Consider the following 17,646-nt stretch of genomic DNA (forward strand, 5'->3'; position numbering starts at 1 on the left):
ACTGTCAGTCAATTTTCGAACACGGCCTCAGTCACTGACCCATGCTTCAGTGGAAATGTCACTTCTGCGTGCGTCTGCCTCACAGACTTAACAATCACTTAAATCTCGTAATTAACTTTTCTCATTGTCTACAAATCAATACGCCCACAATTGCCCTAAGGGTTCCGTTTAAAAACGGACTGAAACACGAAGAAAGTTTCTTTGCAAACTTTATCAGGGATATTTCCCTGCTTGTAGTTACATCCAGTGGAAGGTAAAATCTCGTTCCTGGATTATTGGCATTTGTTCATATTCGTATTATGCAGGCGGTGAATAAAAACTGATAAAAACTGAGCCTTATTATTTCGCTAACGTTACAACAAACAACATTTTGTTGATAATTTACTAGCCAAATGCATTACTTACATTTTTCAAAATCCAACTTAACCAAAAAGTGTAAACAGCTATTGCTGACTAGTTTCATACACACATCGCAAAATACTTGAAATCACTGAATAACTCCTATAACAATTTTCCAAATTTAAGATTTATATTAGGCTACTTTTCTCATGCTGTTATCAGTCGTTTAACATCAATTACTTTCATTACATTCCTCATTGTAATTCAGTTTCAGTCTTTAAAGATCGACTGCGTCTGAATTACATCGTATATCTTTAAATAAGTTTGATATATTGTTTTGCGACGAATCCTCCTGCATAACTTTAATTCTAATACATTACGTTATCATTTTTTTTTTTAATGTAAAATCCAATGCAGATCCAAATTTCTTGGACTTGTGTTTGTGTATCCACCTGTATTTAAATCCAATTACAATTATTGTTATTTAAATTTTAAAAAAATTAAAAGCTTCGTAGCTGTTAGACTTTACTGCGCTAATCCTAAATTTAACGATCTTATTTCATTTTGAATTATCCATTTACTATGTTCTTTTCATTTCGAATTAGACTGCAGTAATTAAAATGAGTACGCTTGTTGAACTATAAATTTTTTTCAGAATAGCAAAATAATGCTCAAGTGGAATTTCTAATTCAATTCAAAAAATTCAAAACTCAAATATAGTATACCAGAAGTTGCGAACAAAATTGTTTAGCTTTCCATTATATACTTATTTATGTTTACCACATTGTAGAATGTATTATATTATTGCTAATATCCAATTGCAGCAATTTTTCACTTGTATTTTTTCTCAACTGTTAGCTTACGTAAGTTATGACACAAAAAATAATTATGCCCAAATTTATCTACGTTTTTTCTAGATCAAAACTCAGCGATGTCATCAACGGAGCAACTGGCGATTGTCCAATCGAAATTCACGTCGGGTGAAACAGTAGTTATTGTATCCTTCTTGTTGAATGAAAAATTTGAATAAAAGTGAAATGAAGAGTTTAAAATAAATAAAAATAATAATTTATTGCGAGTCGTGCAATCTTGCACTCAGCATTATAATTTTCAAAGACGCAAAAAGTATCTGAAAAATTATAATTTGGTAATTTGGAAAACCTGAAAAAGTCAGGATATTATACAATCCAAAATTAATAACCATCCCAGAAATTCGACTCCACTTCAAACTTCAATACATTTATATTGAAACTCATACCAAAGTTGAAAAACTTGGGTCATGTTTTAATAAAGCAAATATCAGAAAATGCAATAAAAATTTGAACATTCTAATATTGTCTAATAAATGTCATTATTTTACAGAATCTGTACGCAGAAGAGTATTCAAAATTTGAAGAAAAAAAAACCTGATTTTGAATGGTACAGAAACTGAAACACTTCTACAATGTTAATGACATCGTAACAAAAACTTGAGTATAAAATTAAAACTAAAAAGTCGTGAAAATCAATACCTGTATTCAAAATTTAATGGACATGAAAAATAAAACTCAAAGCATTTTAGGTTTTTAATAAACTTATAGAATAGAACTGTCACTTTTAATTTTTTTGAAACTCTAATAACGTTGATTCCAACAGATAATGAAAGTTCCTCTGTTTATTTCGTGCATTGTCAGAAAATGATGGTATATTTGAGTAACGAGTGATTAGAATCAACTCAGAATTCGTGTCCCTGGTAGTACAAACTAAGTATGACCTGCAAGATTTCTGTATATGCATAAATATAGTTTAGCAAGTTGTAGCTTCGGAACGATCGTTTTGAGCGCAAAGTTTTGCTGGTATTCTTTATTTCTTATTCGATTATCTAGTGGCGTTATTTTTTATTTTATTCTTCCAGTTACTACAAAGTCCATTATTTAGCAATTCAGTAGTTTAGCAAGCTGTAGCTTTGAAATGATCATTTTAAGAGCAAAGTTTCCCTCGACCTTTTTGTTCCTTATTCAATTATCGACTGGTAGTATTTTTCATTAATCTTAATACCGATGCAGAGTTGAAAGAACATATTTTTAGAAGTTATCTATCCCTGAAGAAACCTCACTTTCGCGAAACCATTGCAACCTCAAATTTTGCATCAACATCTTGTATATAATTACAAGATTAAGACTTAGTTTCAGCAACAATTACCTTGGTATTGGTATAAAATACATTTCAAGCAAAACTTTGCTAGCCCCAGTAATGTAACGTTACCTGATATGAGACCAGTCTTCATAGTGAAATATCATTCATATAAACGAGAGATTCGACTCTAATCAACCTTGCATTCTTCTATAGTAGAAACTTCTCGAAGTATCTTCCAGAAGTGATTCGAAGCTACGGCGAAACTACTGCGTAATTGATTAAAAAAAATGGACTTTGTATTGGCCTTAAAAATTTATTTCAAAATACGACCTCTGGTTGATCGAGTAAGGAACTAGGAAGTCCTATAAAACCTTATTGTCATTGTCAGGACAATCGTTCCGACGCTGATGCTAGTTAAAGTTCATGTGTTGGATATATGGTACAGAGAAATGAAAGCGAGTATGGCCTTAATAAAATATCAGGCGATGGAAACGCCATTAATCCAAGGATGGTTGAGAGCAGCCAGAATATTAGCTCTAGTCAACAAAGGTTCCACACATGCCTTAGTCATCTTACTCACATCGAGAACTCCGCCTAGAGTGTTTAGTGATCTCACCATCGAAAGAGTTCTTCCCATCGATCAAGACTTCAAATGCGACATCAGTGAGAAACAACTTACATTAATTTACTTTTTAACTTCTCTGTTACTCTGCTGTAATATAATGTTTAATTTTGTTGTTTATGTAATTCACTCCTCAACATTACTCTCCTGCGGCAATGAAAAATTCAATTTACAAAACACTGTAAACAAGTTGTTCCTTACGCTTTAGTCATGGAATCAATGTTTCTACGATATTTAACCAATTCTCACCAGCGTCCGTACCTAAACACAAACTAACATTATGTCTCATTCAAGATACAGATGAGACACAACCAGATGGGTCGGATGTGTTTTTGAACGTGTCTTCTCGGAAGCTTCAATTGGTGTTTGAGATGAAACCAGGAGTAGCAACCAGTGCCTTAGTCTCAGAGATATTCCGAGCTTTTGATGGTACAGTATGAAAATTATTGCAAATGACACTTGGCAGCGGAAATTTGATTGTTCGTGTCATCTACACTAAACACAACTTCAAAAGTTGCCAAATAAAGTTGTGTCAAGTTCGTGTTCTCTAGAAAATGTTGACAAGTTGTATGGAATCTCAAGTTCAAAAGTTCAAATAGTGGATTTAAAATAAAAACACAATTTGTACTCAATTAATTCATGATATTGCAGTATTTCAATAGCGACACCAATAAGTTATGATCTGAAATCAAAGATACTGTACGATAACGTTTAAAATATGTCAACGGTGTCGTTGCTACGCCTCAAAATTAGCCAGTGCCTAAAAAAATTTAAGAATACTACTTGCAATAATATTAACAAAATTTGGAATCATTTTTTACCAATTACCAGAAATTTATTCTCATAGATTTGATGCGATGAAAGAAATTAACAAGTCGGAATTTACTTCCGATCATTTTGGAAAAATTGTGATTATAGTTTTATCACTGTTAAGATGATCACGTACAATATAGAATTTATCGGTAACTTTGGTTTCTGTTAAACCTAAAGTATAATTGAAATCGTAGATTACCAAAAGAGTAAGAGTCCACCGACGGAATATCTATGGATCCAGAAACTGACTGGTAGTTCAAGGAACTTGGAGTCTTCTGCTAACGATGCCCAGGACGGGTCTGATCCTGTAAGTTCCGTGAACATATTCACCATCAAAATATGTAATCGATTCATAGTTGATACACATAAGCTAGTTCAGATTTTATTTTTACGAAAGCCGTGACTTTCATTACCCCATAAACAGATATTTAATCGGATGACAACGCAATCCATTCGGTATTCTCAGATTACGTACATACTGTTATTATAATTTCATTTAATCAATAGTTGATTATTACTTACTATGTAATTTTCAGCCGACAAACTTGAAATACCCAGTAAATCGGAAGTAATAAAATTAGGGCACAGTAGGGACTCAAATAATGAAATTGATTAACCATTCTGTGTTGTACTTTATAGTCAAAATGTCTAGTTGCTCACTCAAAAAAAAAAAAAACATGTTTTTTGGCAATACCCGAGAATCTACGCTCGCTTAGATTTTATATACGGAAAGACCAAACTTCTTCACACAGTAAACATTAGCTCAGTTTTTCTGAAGACAAGAAGAGCTAAAAATTGTAAGACAAAAGTTCATTTCAAAAACGTGATGGAATCGATCGACCTGTTACTTGTAAACGGTAAAGCCCATAAGCCTAAAAATTTTCAGATTTTTGTATCCTACTATACGACTTTACATATTCAAATTACAGCCAGGTAAAAATTTTCACCTCGCAAAAGTGTCCAAAATTTTATAAATTGGTCCTTTTTTTACACATCCTTTTTACATTGCCGACATAATCCATGGAATCCTCTTTAACAAATTAGCAAAGTTTTTCTTAAACGCTCGGATGTGGTTAGATTCATTGATAATACATTTTTCCTCGTAACGTACACTGGCTATCTTTACTTGTGGCTAAAGTAGAAAAAGTGTTGCAAAATATGTACCCAGTCAGACACTGGCACCCAAATGTGTTGTTTTCTAGTAGTCGTGCAGAAATGGTATTAATATTAACACTTGATTTATTGAAGTGAATTGTCTGATGGTAACAAAAATTTTTAAATCTGATAGTGAAACAACGAGCTTTGCAAATTGTTGGAAAGTTCTTATAAGTTTTTAACTAGAACATACAATTTTAATTGTTTTTCTATAAAGGTGTGCGTTGTTTGATTCGTCTCCGAACAGTGAATAGTAAAATTGAATTTATTCATTTATTAGTATACATAGTACAAAGTTTATATTCTGACGGGGGTACCATAAGAAGGCACCCGCATTCAGGAGTGGAATTATAACCTAGCTTATTACTGAAATTACCTAATTAAACAAAAAAGAATTTATTAAATATCATAGAAAAAACAAAATATGACATTTCAATTGATTAAAAACCTTTTTCTAACAATTTTTTTCTAAAAATTACAAAATCTCATTTTTTACGTCTAAATCTTTAATAAAAAAATCTCTGATGTATAAAAAAATATTTCAACTTGGACAGTTACCTTTAAAACGAAATTTTTGTTACCTTTCAATAGCAACATGTGCCAGATGAAATTCTTGCTACCTTATAAGTAATTGCAGTCGTACTAAACTAATCATGAAGTTTTGCAAATAAGTACTTTCTGAATCGTAAGATTCGCTGGCTCAAGTACCACTTTGCATTTAGCAGTAGAAACAATTCTTGCAGAAGACGGATATCTAGAATAGAAAACCAGAAAAATTAATCAATTTACAACTTTATCATGGATTCCGTGCAAATATCATACATTTTGAAAAATGTCGAAAACTTTTTGTGCCCAGACTATTTCTTGTTACTTGGCATAGCTTATACGTTTACGCAAGATTGATTTGTGTTTGGATTCCTTTTATCACCGTCTTTGAACAATACACTTTGAATATAGTTTTTACAAAGTAAAATTTCTCAGCATATTCAATAACACAGGTCACCAAAAATCAAGAGAGTCCTTAATATGGTATAAAAATTTCATGTTTCTGACCCAACGAACATCATAGTCTTTAACGATAGATAACAGATATAAATTAAACCAACTGCCAGAGATCGTTTCTATAAAGTATCAAAAAAAAACTTACCAACCGTCGCGCAGGTTCATTTTTAACAAATTTACACAAAATCAGCCACCTATACTTGACAGTTGCAAATATACTTTTTTTTCATATCGTTTTGTCTTATGATTACAGACTAAATTGCTTTTCCGTATAAGCATAATAAGCATTTTTTGATCGCAATAATAAAGTTCAACAAATTGTGGGCACCGTTTTTCGTTTTTCTTGACGTAAACGTCAAGAAATTACATTCCGTTATCGAGGCGCAACAAAATTTCATCAGGATCTGTCCTTCCGGCCCCTTTGAGATGCTTCCTTCCTTCTAATTATGCACAATTGTCAATGCCTCTATTCTTGTTGAGAGATTGAATGACTCATTTTCCAGAATACCTCTGGAAACAATAATAATCATTGTTCATTATTTACAGTTGGTCGAACTGGAAAGCCCCGATCTTGTCGTTCCAAGACAGAACATTGCCAAGGGTAAAGCGCCAGTGGCGGCAAGGGAATCTGTGGTTCGTTATCAGATGGCTTGTAAAGAGGAAGACTACACCTACACTCAAGTCTTCAGGTTAGCTCATTTTATTTTAAATGTAAAGAACTCTCATCACTTGAAATCCACGATTGCAAGTACTATCTAATTTCATCATTCTTGGTCAAATTTGAATACTTCAATTAACGTTCTGGTTAGAATGTTTATAGGTACGTGGAATGTTAATGGCCAACCACCAAACGGTATATCTTTGGAACAGTGGCTCAGCTGCGATCAAAAGCCACCGGATTTGTATGCCATAGGATTTCAAGAACTAGATTTGAGCAAAGAAGCGTTTCTTTTCAATGATACACCACGGGAAGAGGAATGGTGGTAGGTATACAAATATGTCAAAAATCGATACATTTCACTAATTTTTTTACAAGACAACCGCATATTTATTTTATAACTTTTAAAGATCTCTTTCAAAATACAAGTATAGAAATACTGGGATTATAAACAACGATAGATTATATTTGATATCAATGCTTCGTTTTAAATCGTTTCAAAATGGTTAAAAATATAGTAAATTCATTCGATTGTAGTCTACCACGGTTCGTTTTATTCAAATACTACTTCCTGAAATTAAATTTAAAAACAGAGGAAAGAGTGCTATTCTAGAGTGAAATCGAACTTGTATTGTAGATTTTTAACAATTTTGAAGCAATTTTAAATGAAACATCAATACTCAAGCCTTTGTTTATAATGCCAGTATTTTCAATTTTAGTAGTTTCAAAAAAAACTTTATAGCTTACAAATATGATTATTTTATAAATACTCAACTTATGACTATTCTGTAATAAAATTAGTAGAACACAGGTCTCTAGAGGCTAAAAATAAACGTGAAATTCATGGATATTGATTAGAAACTGATTCAGCTGAGATCATTAATTTATTACGGCAAACTTAATGCATACGTTACACATTACTTACAATTTTTCTAAACCCAACCCTGCGGGTGAAACGCATATCCCCAACATACAAAAGTTATCGCTGTTTAGCACGGCACCATTGTTAACTAATAATATACTATTTTTAGCCAAGTCGTCACCAAATATCTTCACCCGCTGGGAAATTACCATCGGATAGCTGTAGTCAGATTAGTGGGCATGATGCTAATCGTCTTTGCTGAAGAGAAACATGTTCCATTTATTAAAAGTGTGTCTACCGATACCGTTGGTACTGGAATCATGGGTAAAATGGTACGTTAATAGAAACTTCTTTTCAAGAAGGGAATGTTAAAATTTGTTAATTTTAATGTGATACGGAAAATTATTTTGATAGCATTTTACAGCTCTGCCATTTTACTTCAAATAACTGTTTCTCAATTTTATACTTCTCAAAATTGATTTTTTGCAAAATACCTTCCACTACCAAAACATCTGTATCATTGCTGTATAAGAATTGATTTGTTCTTAATTTTGTACCATGATGGCAACAGTCACTTTCCATCAGCAATGAAGTGAAACCTAATCACTTGCTCGCACATATTTTTTACACAAGCTTTTATTTTAAATTGGCAAAAATTAAATACGAAGTTAAAAAACTCCTTTACAATTTTTGAGTAAATGATATTAAAAACAACGATTTGGTCAATCTTATTCATTGCAGGGAAACAAAGGCGGAGTGGCTCTGAGCTGTTCAATTCACAACACATCCGTATGTTTTGTGAATGCCCACTTGGCCGCGCATTGCGAAGAATACGAAAGGCGTAATCAAGATTATGCAGATATCTGTGCAAGGCTTAGTTTCGCAAGATACGTTCCACCGAAAGCTCTCAAGGACCACGAGTAAGTTCTGGAATTAGTAGAAAACATTAACAAAGAGATTCTTTTTTACACACGCTGCATCCAGCATTGTAACGAGGAATTAAATTCAATGTGAAAATTTTATTTTAACCAATTTTTTTTTCAGTCAAATATACTGGCTCGGCGATCTAAATTATCGAATAACTGAAATGGAGGCATCTGTTGCAAAGCATTATATATCAGTTGACAATTTTGAGCCTGTTCTTGCCTTTGACCAATTGGTGCAACAGCGCCAGCTAGGCAAAGTGCTTCAAGGCTACCACGAGGCCGAAATTAAATTTAAACCCACATACAAGTACGATCCAGGCACAGATAACTGGGACTCAAGGTTGGCATATAACTCCGTGTAAAGGAAACAAATTTTACGGGGGGGAAATAAATAGAAAAACTGTAAAACTTGCGATTAAACTATCGCTTTCTCATCACAACGGAAAATACCTCTCGAATACTTGTCTTCTGAATGATTTCCAGCTCGAACAAAATTGAAGTTAGCATTGACATGATAGTTAAAAGTATCTATAAAAAAAATCAATTTCTAGTAGATTAGAAGAAAAATTTCGGAAACTCTTTATTAATTGGGAAATTTTTTAATAATTTACAATGCTGAATAATGAACTTCAGGGGGTGAATACAAGACGACGGTAAGAATTGATGGATGTTGAGAATTTATATCTCGATAATCAGTTATTCAATTTCAATGTAGTTTTCTTTTATTCGATGTGCATATACATATACGTATGTACATCGAACTTAATCTACCTTTTTTTTTTTCATTAAAATCAATTGATAGGCAGCATTGTTACTAAGAATAACGTCAACCATCTTGCTCGATGAGATATTTTGCACTGGTGTACGATATCTCAAAAACAGTTCAACCAATTTACTTCAATTTTGGAGACAGTATTCATTGACAGTTTATCCTCTTTTCTATGATACTTTAGTTACATATTTAGCCTAGTTGAAGGTGAAAAAATACCAGTTATTCATAATGTGTGTATAGTGAAAAGGGTAGAGCTCCAGCCTGGTGCGATCGAATTCTTTGGAAAGGAGATGCTATCTTGCCAATAGAATATAGAAGTCACTCCGAATTGAAGATTTCGGACCACAAACCTGTCAGCACGATCTTTGATTCTCAAGTAAGATCATGTACTTAACAATATTATGTGAAAATGTTTCTCTTTTGTTCAAACGTAACTTAAGCGTTTATTATTTACTATTTATAGATAATGTCTAACTGCAGGAAGATTTTGCTCTATTTTGATTAAAATGCTTACATTTTTTTATACTTTATTTTCTCTTTCATCTCCAACTCGATACCAGCGAATCGTGAATAATTTTGAAAAATGTAAATACCTGTTTTCATGGTAATTCGTGATAAAAAGTGTATCCCAGGTTAAGAGGGCCCAAATGCGGGATTTTCAAACTATTCAGAAATGTTTCTTAGATCATAAGAACATGTGTCCAGCGATTCAAAGTCAATAACCCCAACCCCCATTTCTAGGGGATAACTAAATTACAATTCGTGCATTTGATTTTTTATCTTAAAACTCAATACACGGATTCTTATGAATTTATCAATATAATGCCGCAAGCTTCATCAAATAGATATTTTGACGATATTATAAATTCAAAAGTGCCTGCGAAATTTTGCTTAGCACAGTCATCTCGATTCAGGCATCAGGCGGGAGAAACGGCTTAGCATTTGAAAGAGTCTACGGGAAGACGCCCAACCAAACGGTTTATAATTCCCCGTAGTGATTGTTTAATCATTGTAAACGATAATTGAAATTAAATTAACACATCGACCTCGCCAGTAAATATACGTACGAATCTTGACGTGTAAGTCAAAAATAAAAAACAAAACTAATTTACGAGATCCAAAGAATCAACAATTTTTACAAACTTCTTCGCATTACGGAATCGCCGCGAAGAAAACTTGAGAAGACCGTGGATTCCAAATTTTATCGAAAGATTCGCAAAATCACATAGACAATTACACGACGGAGCTGCTGCCGAGTATTAAATCAAGGGATAAGTGATTTTTAATATATTTATGACTGACCAACTTTTTACATCCTCACTATAGACAATTTTATATCCCAGTGTGAATACCGGCGTATTTTATCTTAATTTATTTGTGAATGTTTGGAATGAATGTGTAATTTTAATCGTTAGAACAATGGACAGGATTTAAAGAGTTTTTATATGTTATTTATGTTTTAGTTATATTTCATCTACATGTTATTTATATTTTATTCATATTCGCTTTATATTTTATTTATATTTTATTTATATTTCGTTATTTCCATTTATAGTCAATGTCATATTTATTATCGTACTCGTCATTTTTTTTTAGTAAGCCTGTCCATTTATTCATATTTTTTCGTTCATGTTGACAATAGACTCAAATTCTTCACCGTCCCCTGATTGACATATATTTTTGACCTCCCACATTAATCAGAATATAGGCAAAAACAAAAATAAAAACCAATATTTGCAATATTTATGTCGTATTCCATTTTTTCTTTATAATTTTTTGACAAAAAATGTGTGTTACCTTTCAACTAACTCCATCACAGTTTTTTATTTTTTTTGAAAATATAACTAATTAATTAATTACTATGTTTTTCAGATCAGAGTAATAGACATGGTTAATTATCGGAAAATACTTGAAGAGGTAATGAAGAAATTGGACAAATTGGAGAACGAATTTTTACCTCAAGTGATGGTTGATACAACTGAGATTATCTTTGACACACTCAAATTCTTCGAATCGAGTAAAAAAGAGCTAATTATTGCAAATACTGGCCAGGTCTGTGATATTTAAAACCCAGAACAATGTAACGGAACAATTTGTGTCCTCAATTCTGTTACTTTTATTAATATATACTTCAGTAAAATCCATATTTGCTAATTATCTAAACCTTTATTTTTATTTATTTCTTATTTATTCAAAAATAATGATGTCACAAACAATCTTTTGGAAAATTATTTAAAATCTAAAGTAGGTGTCGGAATGGAAATTTTTTGAGTAAATTCTATACTATAATAATACGCACTGAGAAGTAACTACAAAGAAATTGTACATTCTCTGTCTTTAACAATTCAGACAAGAGATTTATGAATTCTAGGTTCCTGTTCAATTCGAGTTCATAAAGAAGCTCGATGATATAAACTATTGCAAAGAGTGGTTAAAGATAGAGCCCTACACAGGCTTTATAAAGCCAGGTAAGAATACTTCACTCGCAGAATATTATAATAACTATATCACAGTATTATGATATGGAATTTTTACTTATAAATGTATACTTTTAATCAGCAGAATATTACTCATATCGTCGGTGATGAAACACTATGTTCACATGACCGTTACAAACAATTAAGATTTAGCCACTTTGCATATTTGCTAATTCCATGTTTCAACAATTGTTTACTCATTGTATCAGTTACATGCTTTTTGTGATATTTTTTTACATCAGAAACATTTCCATAGGTGAAAAATGTGACATTCAGCTTGAAGTACACGTTGACAAAAAGTCTGCGTGCAAATTAAACTCTGGCGAAGATAAACTGTATGATATTCTCGTTCTACATCTTGAAGGGGGCAAGGATATATTCATCACAGTTACAGGTTTGTACTTTAATGTTAGTTGCAAAAACGATTTCAATATTGTAAAAGGGAAATCGCTTTAGTCTTGTAGAAAAGTTTTTCAGCTCAGAAGTAAATTACCGATCATATTATCTGATGCACGTATAAAATTATCAACTTGTACTCATCTCGTTTTTAAAGGTCACTAGCTAGCAAATTAGCCTCTTTAATTATGATTGAATAAAACTTTGTGTAACAATATAAAAATAACTGAATATCACATATTTAGGCACTTATCAAAGAAGTTGCTTCGGATCATCGATGGAAGCTCTAGTTCATATTGATGTTCCAGTAAGGGAAATTCCCGTCGGAAGATTAGTAGAGTTGGTGAGTAAAATCATTGACAATTTCGTAACTTCTTGATGTTGAAAAAGAACCAAGTGATCGAGAGATTTGTTCAAATTAGGAAAAGTAAAAAGGTAAATTTGTAATTCCACAAATTATTGGTCAACGATCATGGGCCAAAATTTGGACTTGAGAAACTGGCAGATTTCTTTTTGGAATGAGCGCGAATCGGCTCAGGTCTACTTTATACTGTATGATTTCCCATAGACAACAAGTCCTAAAAGCCTAAGATTTGGGTACATAAATTCATCTATGAAATCTCTAAAAGTGATTAAAATTACTGCAAAATCAAAAGTTTAGCCTTTGGATTGTTGACAAATCATTCGTGGCATAGCGGAAAAGCGTACCTCCAATAATGGTTGGAGTGAAACCAATTTGAACTATGGTACATTACAAATGATAAGATACGCAGAAAGCTTATCTAACGTGAATAAATGACATTAATTCGTTTTCTCTTCAAATCGAATAAAGTAATTTCTTTAAATTGTTAATGATGATATTTTTTACTCTGTCTCAAGGAAAACCATAAAAACCTAACGGCAGAACGATATCCCATACCAAAAGAGATCTGGCTTCTAGTCGACAACCTTTACAGGCATGGAATAAAAACAAAACAACTCTTTGAAAGTCGTGGATACCACTCCGAGATCATTGCTATAAGGGATTGGTTAGACGAGGGGAGTCAGGAGTCTATGCGTATCCTTAAATATTACAAACAATAGCAAACCAGTAATACAATTACCAAATAAATGTTTTAAAGATGACAATATAACTTCATGCAAATAATCAAATGTCATCCATTCGATATTGAATTAATTAGGTGTATACACAATACATTGAAAGACAGCAAAATAATTGAATCGTAGTGATATTAATGCCCTATCGAAACTTTTATGCTGACTTTTTCGTTAGAATATCAGTATGGATCGATCCACCAACTTTTGGCCAGCTTTTTAAGCTAAAAATTTCGATTTGGCTGCAATGCGAATATGTTATAGTGTATAAAGGTTTAACAATCCCGTGATTCTTGGGCCTTTAGACGTCATCGAATCACGTTTTCTAATTGAATCAGTCTTCGAATTTTCAGCACTTCCGATTGTCGGGGAGAGTGTGCTTTTTTTCATTCTCTATAAAACGAAGTTTGATCTTCAAATCTGATATCCACTCTGATGTGGATCAACAGGAACTGTCAATCATCACGTTCTGTTCTAATTTTCATTCCTATATATACACATATATAATATATATGGAGACCCAAAATGTAAAAGGTTTTTATTTATTTGTGTGAAGAAGTACAAATTCAGATAGAATACGCATATTCAAAAAGTTATGTATCCCTGGTTATAGTCCAAAAGTTCCACTCCTTTGCACACAAAAAGTTGAACTATTTTTTTTTTTTTTTTTATGCCTTCACATCTGTGGACTGAACATGTAAGAAAAACGTGTTTTGTTTTTGATGCATCCTGATAATGGATTTTACATCCGAAAAGATCAAACTTTTTTACGTAAAAAACGCATCAGGTCATTTTTGATTTCTTCTGTGGAAAGAAATGTGCAAAATTTAGAGACAAAGGCTCAATTCGAAAAACTGATCCAATTGATCACCGTAAGGAAGGATTTGGAAATTAAACGATTTTCATGCCTTAATACACACTATGACATATTGAAATTGCAGCCAGAGTGAAGTTGTGAACTGAAAAAGCTGCTTGACGGTTGACGAATCGTCCTGTATACCCAATTCAGCCAATCATAGAATCAGAACTAAAATATGCTACAAGACATGAGCTTCATTTAAGGATCTTCTTTGGATGAGCTTCCTTAATGCAATTGATATCGCGCATTTTGTCTTCTCGATATGAATAATACATTGTCCTCGCGTTTATCAGCTCTTGTGGGAACACATTAGGGATGCCTAGGTAGAGCCGTAACCGACACCCTTAGCTGTTTTATAATCATTATTGCTTCCTTAACATTAATGACTCAGCTGGCTCTGTACATTCCGTAGCTGAAGCATTTTTGCTACTTCTGGAGTCAACAGCCGAACCTTTAGTTCCATATAATCTACACAACGTCTGCTTGACCGCGGCTACAAACTACTCGCAATGCAAACAGGTAATATGAGCGTTACTCAGTTTAGAATAAAAATGGTCATTGAAAACCAGGTCACTTTACTTATCCTCATTTGATTTTTTATTCAGATTGTGATGCAGTTGCCAGAAATTAGAAGAACTGTCTTTATTTACATTTGTTGTTTCTTGCAAGAAATTTTAAATCACACGCAGGATAATTTTCAAGATGCCAAAACACTCGGTGAGTTTGAATCAATTCATTGATCTCAAATACTTACGTACTTACTTAATCAATTTTTTTGTTCTATTTTTTAGCTAGTTTGTTCGGATCTATTTTCTTACGTGATCCACCAAGAAGTCGAGATGATCGAAGTCAACGGAGTAGAGCAAGTCAAGTGACATTTGATCGCAGGAAAGCAGCATTTGTCTACCACTTTATGGTCAATGATCAAAGTGACTTCATTCTAGGGCGATAAATCTACATAATAATCTACCCAGGTAGAAAATGAACTTGCCAAATTGGCGGTATCCACGAATAGCTCATTCGGTTGAACTTCGGCCACTTGAATAACGGTAAAAACTAATTTTTTAATGCACGTCAGCAAGGTAGGAAGATCTCTTTATAATTAAATAATTCAAACAGTTATATAACTTTCCTTCTAGCATGCGTAATGACATAATGATATAGATCAGCATTTCGAAACAAAGGTTTTTAAAATAGGAAAATTCAGTTGCCAAGAGGAAATTAGAATGAAACAAATTTATGGAAAAACACTGAGAAAACAATGTTTCCTTAAATTTATAACCTACTACGGGAAATTTTCGATTCTATTTGTGCGTCGGTAAGTTCGAAATGAATATCAGATAGAGCTTACAGAAAGCGTATTTTGAAACGAGTTGTGCGAACTCGTAAAGAAGTTTTTATATTTTTTACGCAACATGTTAGTTGTACAACTAGCATATCACCCTTGTCTAGCAGTAAGAATTTTTACAAATCAAATCCGGCCTCTAACTTTGTGCAAAAAAAGACAATTTGAATATGAAACTGATTTTTCCATTATGAGTAAGAAAATTGCTTTCTTTTCGTGCAGCTTGCGCTATTTATTCATAATTAAGCTATCTATTCATAGCTGTGCTCTGTATAAGACTTGCTTTCAGTGAAACGCTTTGAAGCATTTAAGAATTCTAATATTATAAAGCTTAAACATTCAGCGATTATAAATATGCGTGCAATATTTAGCTACGTGAGGCATAGTGGAGCAAATTAGAATAATTGACGTATTCGACTATTTGATCAGTGATATATCACGTTTTATACCGGATGATAATATTATAATTTATTACAAAAATGTAGTTGCTATTTAAATCAGAGGAATCTGTACTTTTTGCTGTATAATATTCAGCAATCACAGTAGAGGTTGAAAAATTTTTCCCATGTATCTACTAGTTGAATATTTTCTGCTGTGCCTTTGATTTTAATCCATTGTCTCGATCATTGAAACTTTGTCTTTTTGGGACTATTGTCGTCTGCTGCCACTGAATTGTAAGCAGTGGAGCTGCCAAGAACAATATAATCATCTCAAATGTTTTTGAAACTTAGTCAGACTAAGGTCAACGTAGATTGTGAATAAAAAACATTGGGTTAGTCCAAAGAGGATAATTAATTTTTCTAATATTGTTACTCAACTTCATAGAACGTTTTGCATTTGCGTATATCAATCATCTCATTTCAGGAGCATTGCCTTTTACGTAATTTCATTCATTGTCAGATTATTGTGATGATATGTAAACATGAATGTAACGATCATGGCTCTTTTTACCAAACTTATAATCAGTAATCACGGTGACAGTCGTTTTAATTTTCGAACGTTTTTTTTTTTTTTTTAAGTGAACCACATTTGTTGTTTACAATTGCTAGCAGATTTGGTAATAATTTTACAACTCCCTTCCTAAAAATTACTACCGCACTACTAGGGTATTTGTTTCTTGTTTCCCAAGATAAATTTGCATCAACTGAAGTATCTGCGACAAAAATTCGAGCAACATTAAATCTGGCAATCCAATTTGTTTAAAATTATATTTCTGCTAAGATTTAATCGTTATGTCGTTAGAAACAACACACTTTAGCGTTTCAAATTTACGGACCGAACTTTTGTTTTGGTCCATTCACATTCAAAACATGTCGAATTCAAGATGTAGAAAGTTTAGTATATTTTTCAGCCAATTTTTCCTGTAATAATTGCATCATCTTTCGTTATGATAAGCAGTCTTGTGAAGTACTTAGATCCTAGTATATTTTACGTATCTCTATTTTGGTTATTCTCTTCTCATAGATTACCTACGCGTAGTAGGTACTGTCTGTAAGTACCAGTAAATATAATGCAACTTTTATGACGTCGATTAGCAAAAAATTGATTCTAGAAAAGTTTCAAATCGACTGACTCTTATCACAAAACTAATTCACTTTACACAGAATACTCTGCAGATGAATTAATTTATAATCTTGTGAGTACCTTAAAATTTGATAAACTTCTAACCCAGTAGTTTGTATGATGCATCATACATGCATTAAAAGGACAAGAGGATAGAAGTTTACGAGAAGACGAAATAATCGGCCCCAAGTCATTAACTCGATTTCAAGGCGTGATATATATTTCTAATATCCAGTTCATAAAACAGCGATACGATTTAAGCAAAGTAAAAGTAACCCCATAAGCAAGATGTCATTTGCCAGAGAAGGAATGTAGACGTAACATACGTAATTACTTATATTCATATAATTTCAATAGTACCTGTATTAATAATAATTATTGTGAAACTTAATTTATGGAATAAGGAAGGATGACAAAAATTCATTCAGCAGTCATTTTCTGTCTAATAAGATAATTTCGAATACAATAGATATTTAGTATTCGCGAATCCATTATTAATTTATGTATCTCATGTATCACGTGTTATATAGTATCTTCATTTACTCTGGTCTTCTACTCTAATGTAGTAAAATAAATCATTTTAACCACAAATTGTCATTTATACACGCGAGTATTCTGTAAGATACCTATCTCAAACTGTGCGAATG

At 32.5% G+C, this 17,646-nt stretch overlaps 1 protein-coding gene across 4 annotated transcripts; it reads left to right on the forward strand.

Moving 5' to 3' along the window:
* The first annotated feature begins 20 nt into the window (after positions 1-20).
* Positions 21-17,590, forward strand: LOC124186205 (inositol polyphosphate 5-phosphatase OCRL). 4 transcript variants are annotated; one of them, XR_006871595.1, is made up of 20 exons: positions 21-253; positions 1,257-1,336; positions 2,937-3,117; positions 3,371-3,505; positions 4,084-4,196; positions 6,593-6,735; positions 6,856-7,029; positions 7,736-7,898; positions 8,308-8,486; positions 8,611-8,832; positions 9,505-9,640; positions 11,137-11,316; positions 11,636-11,732; positions 11,998-12,135; positions 12,383-12,480; positions 13,017-13,194; positions 14,483-14,610; positions 14,697-14,808; positions 14,883-15,140; positions 15,231-17,590. XR_006871595.1 is itself a non-coding variant. In XM_046577701.1 (19 exons), exons 2-19 carry the CDS (start codon positions 1,271-1,273, stop codon positions 15,041-15,043), a joined length of 2,604 nt encoding a protein of 867 aa, XP_046433657.1. In that variant the 5' UTR covers positions 21-253; positions 1,257-1,270; the 3' UTR covers positions 15,044-17,590. The 4 variants fall into 4 exon arrangements, 3 of the variants coding, with proteins under 3 accessions (XP_046433657.1, XP_046433659.1, XP_046433660.1); XM_046577701.1 differs by having other exon boundaries at positions 14,883-17,590; XM_046577703.1 differs by having other exon boundaries at positions 3,377-3,505; positions 14,883-17,590.
* Positions 17,591-17,646: the final 56 nt, after the last annotated feature.

The sequence above is a fragment of the Neodiprion fabricii genome, chromosome 7 (assembly GCF_021155785.1).
Source record: "Neodiprion fabricii isolate iyNeoFabr1 chromosome 7, iyNeoFabr1.1, whole genome shotgun sequence".
Lineage (NCBI taxonomy): Eukaryota > Metazoa > Arthropoda > Insecta > Hymenoptera > Diprionidae > Neodiprion > Neodiprion fabricii.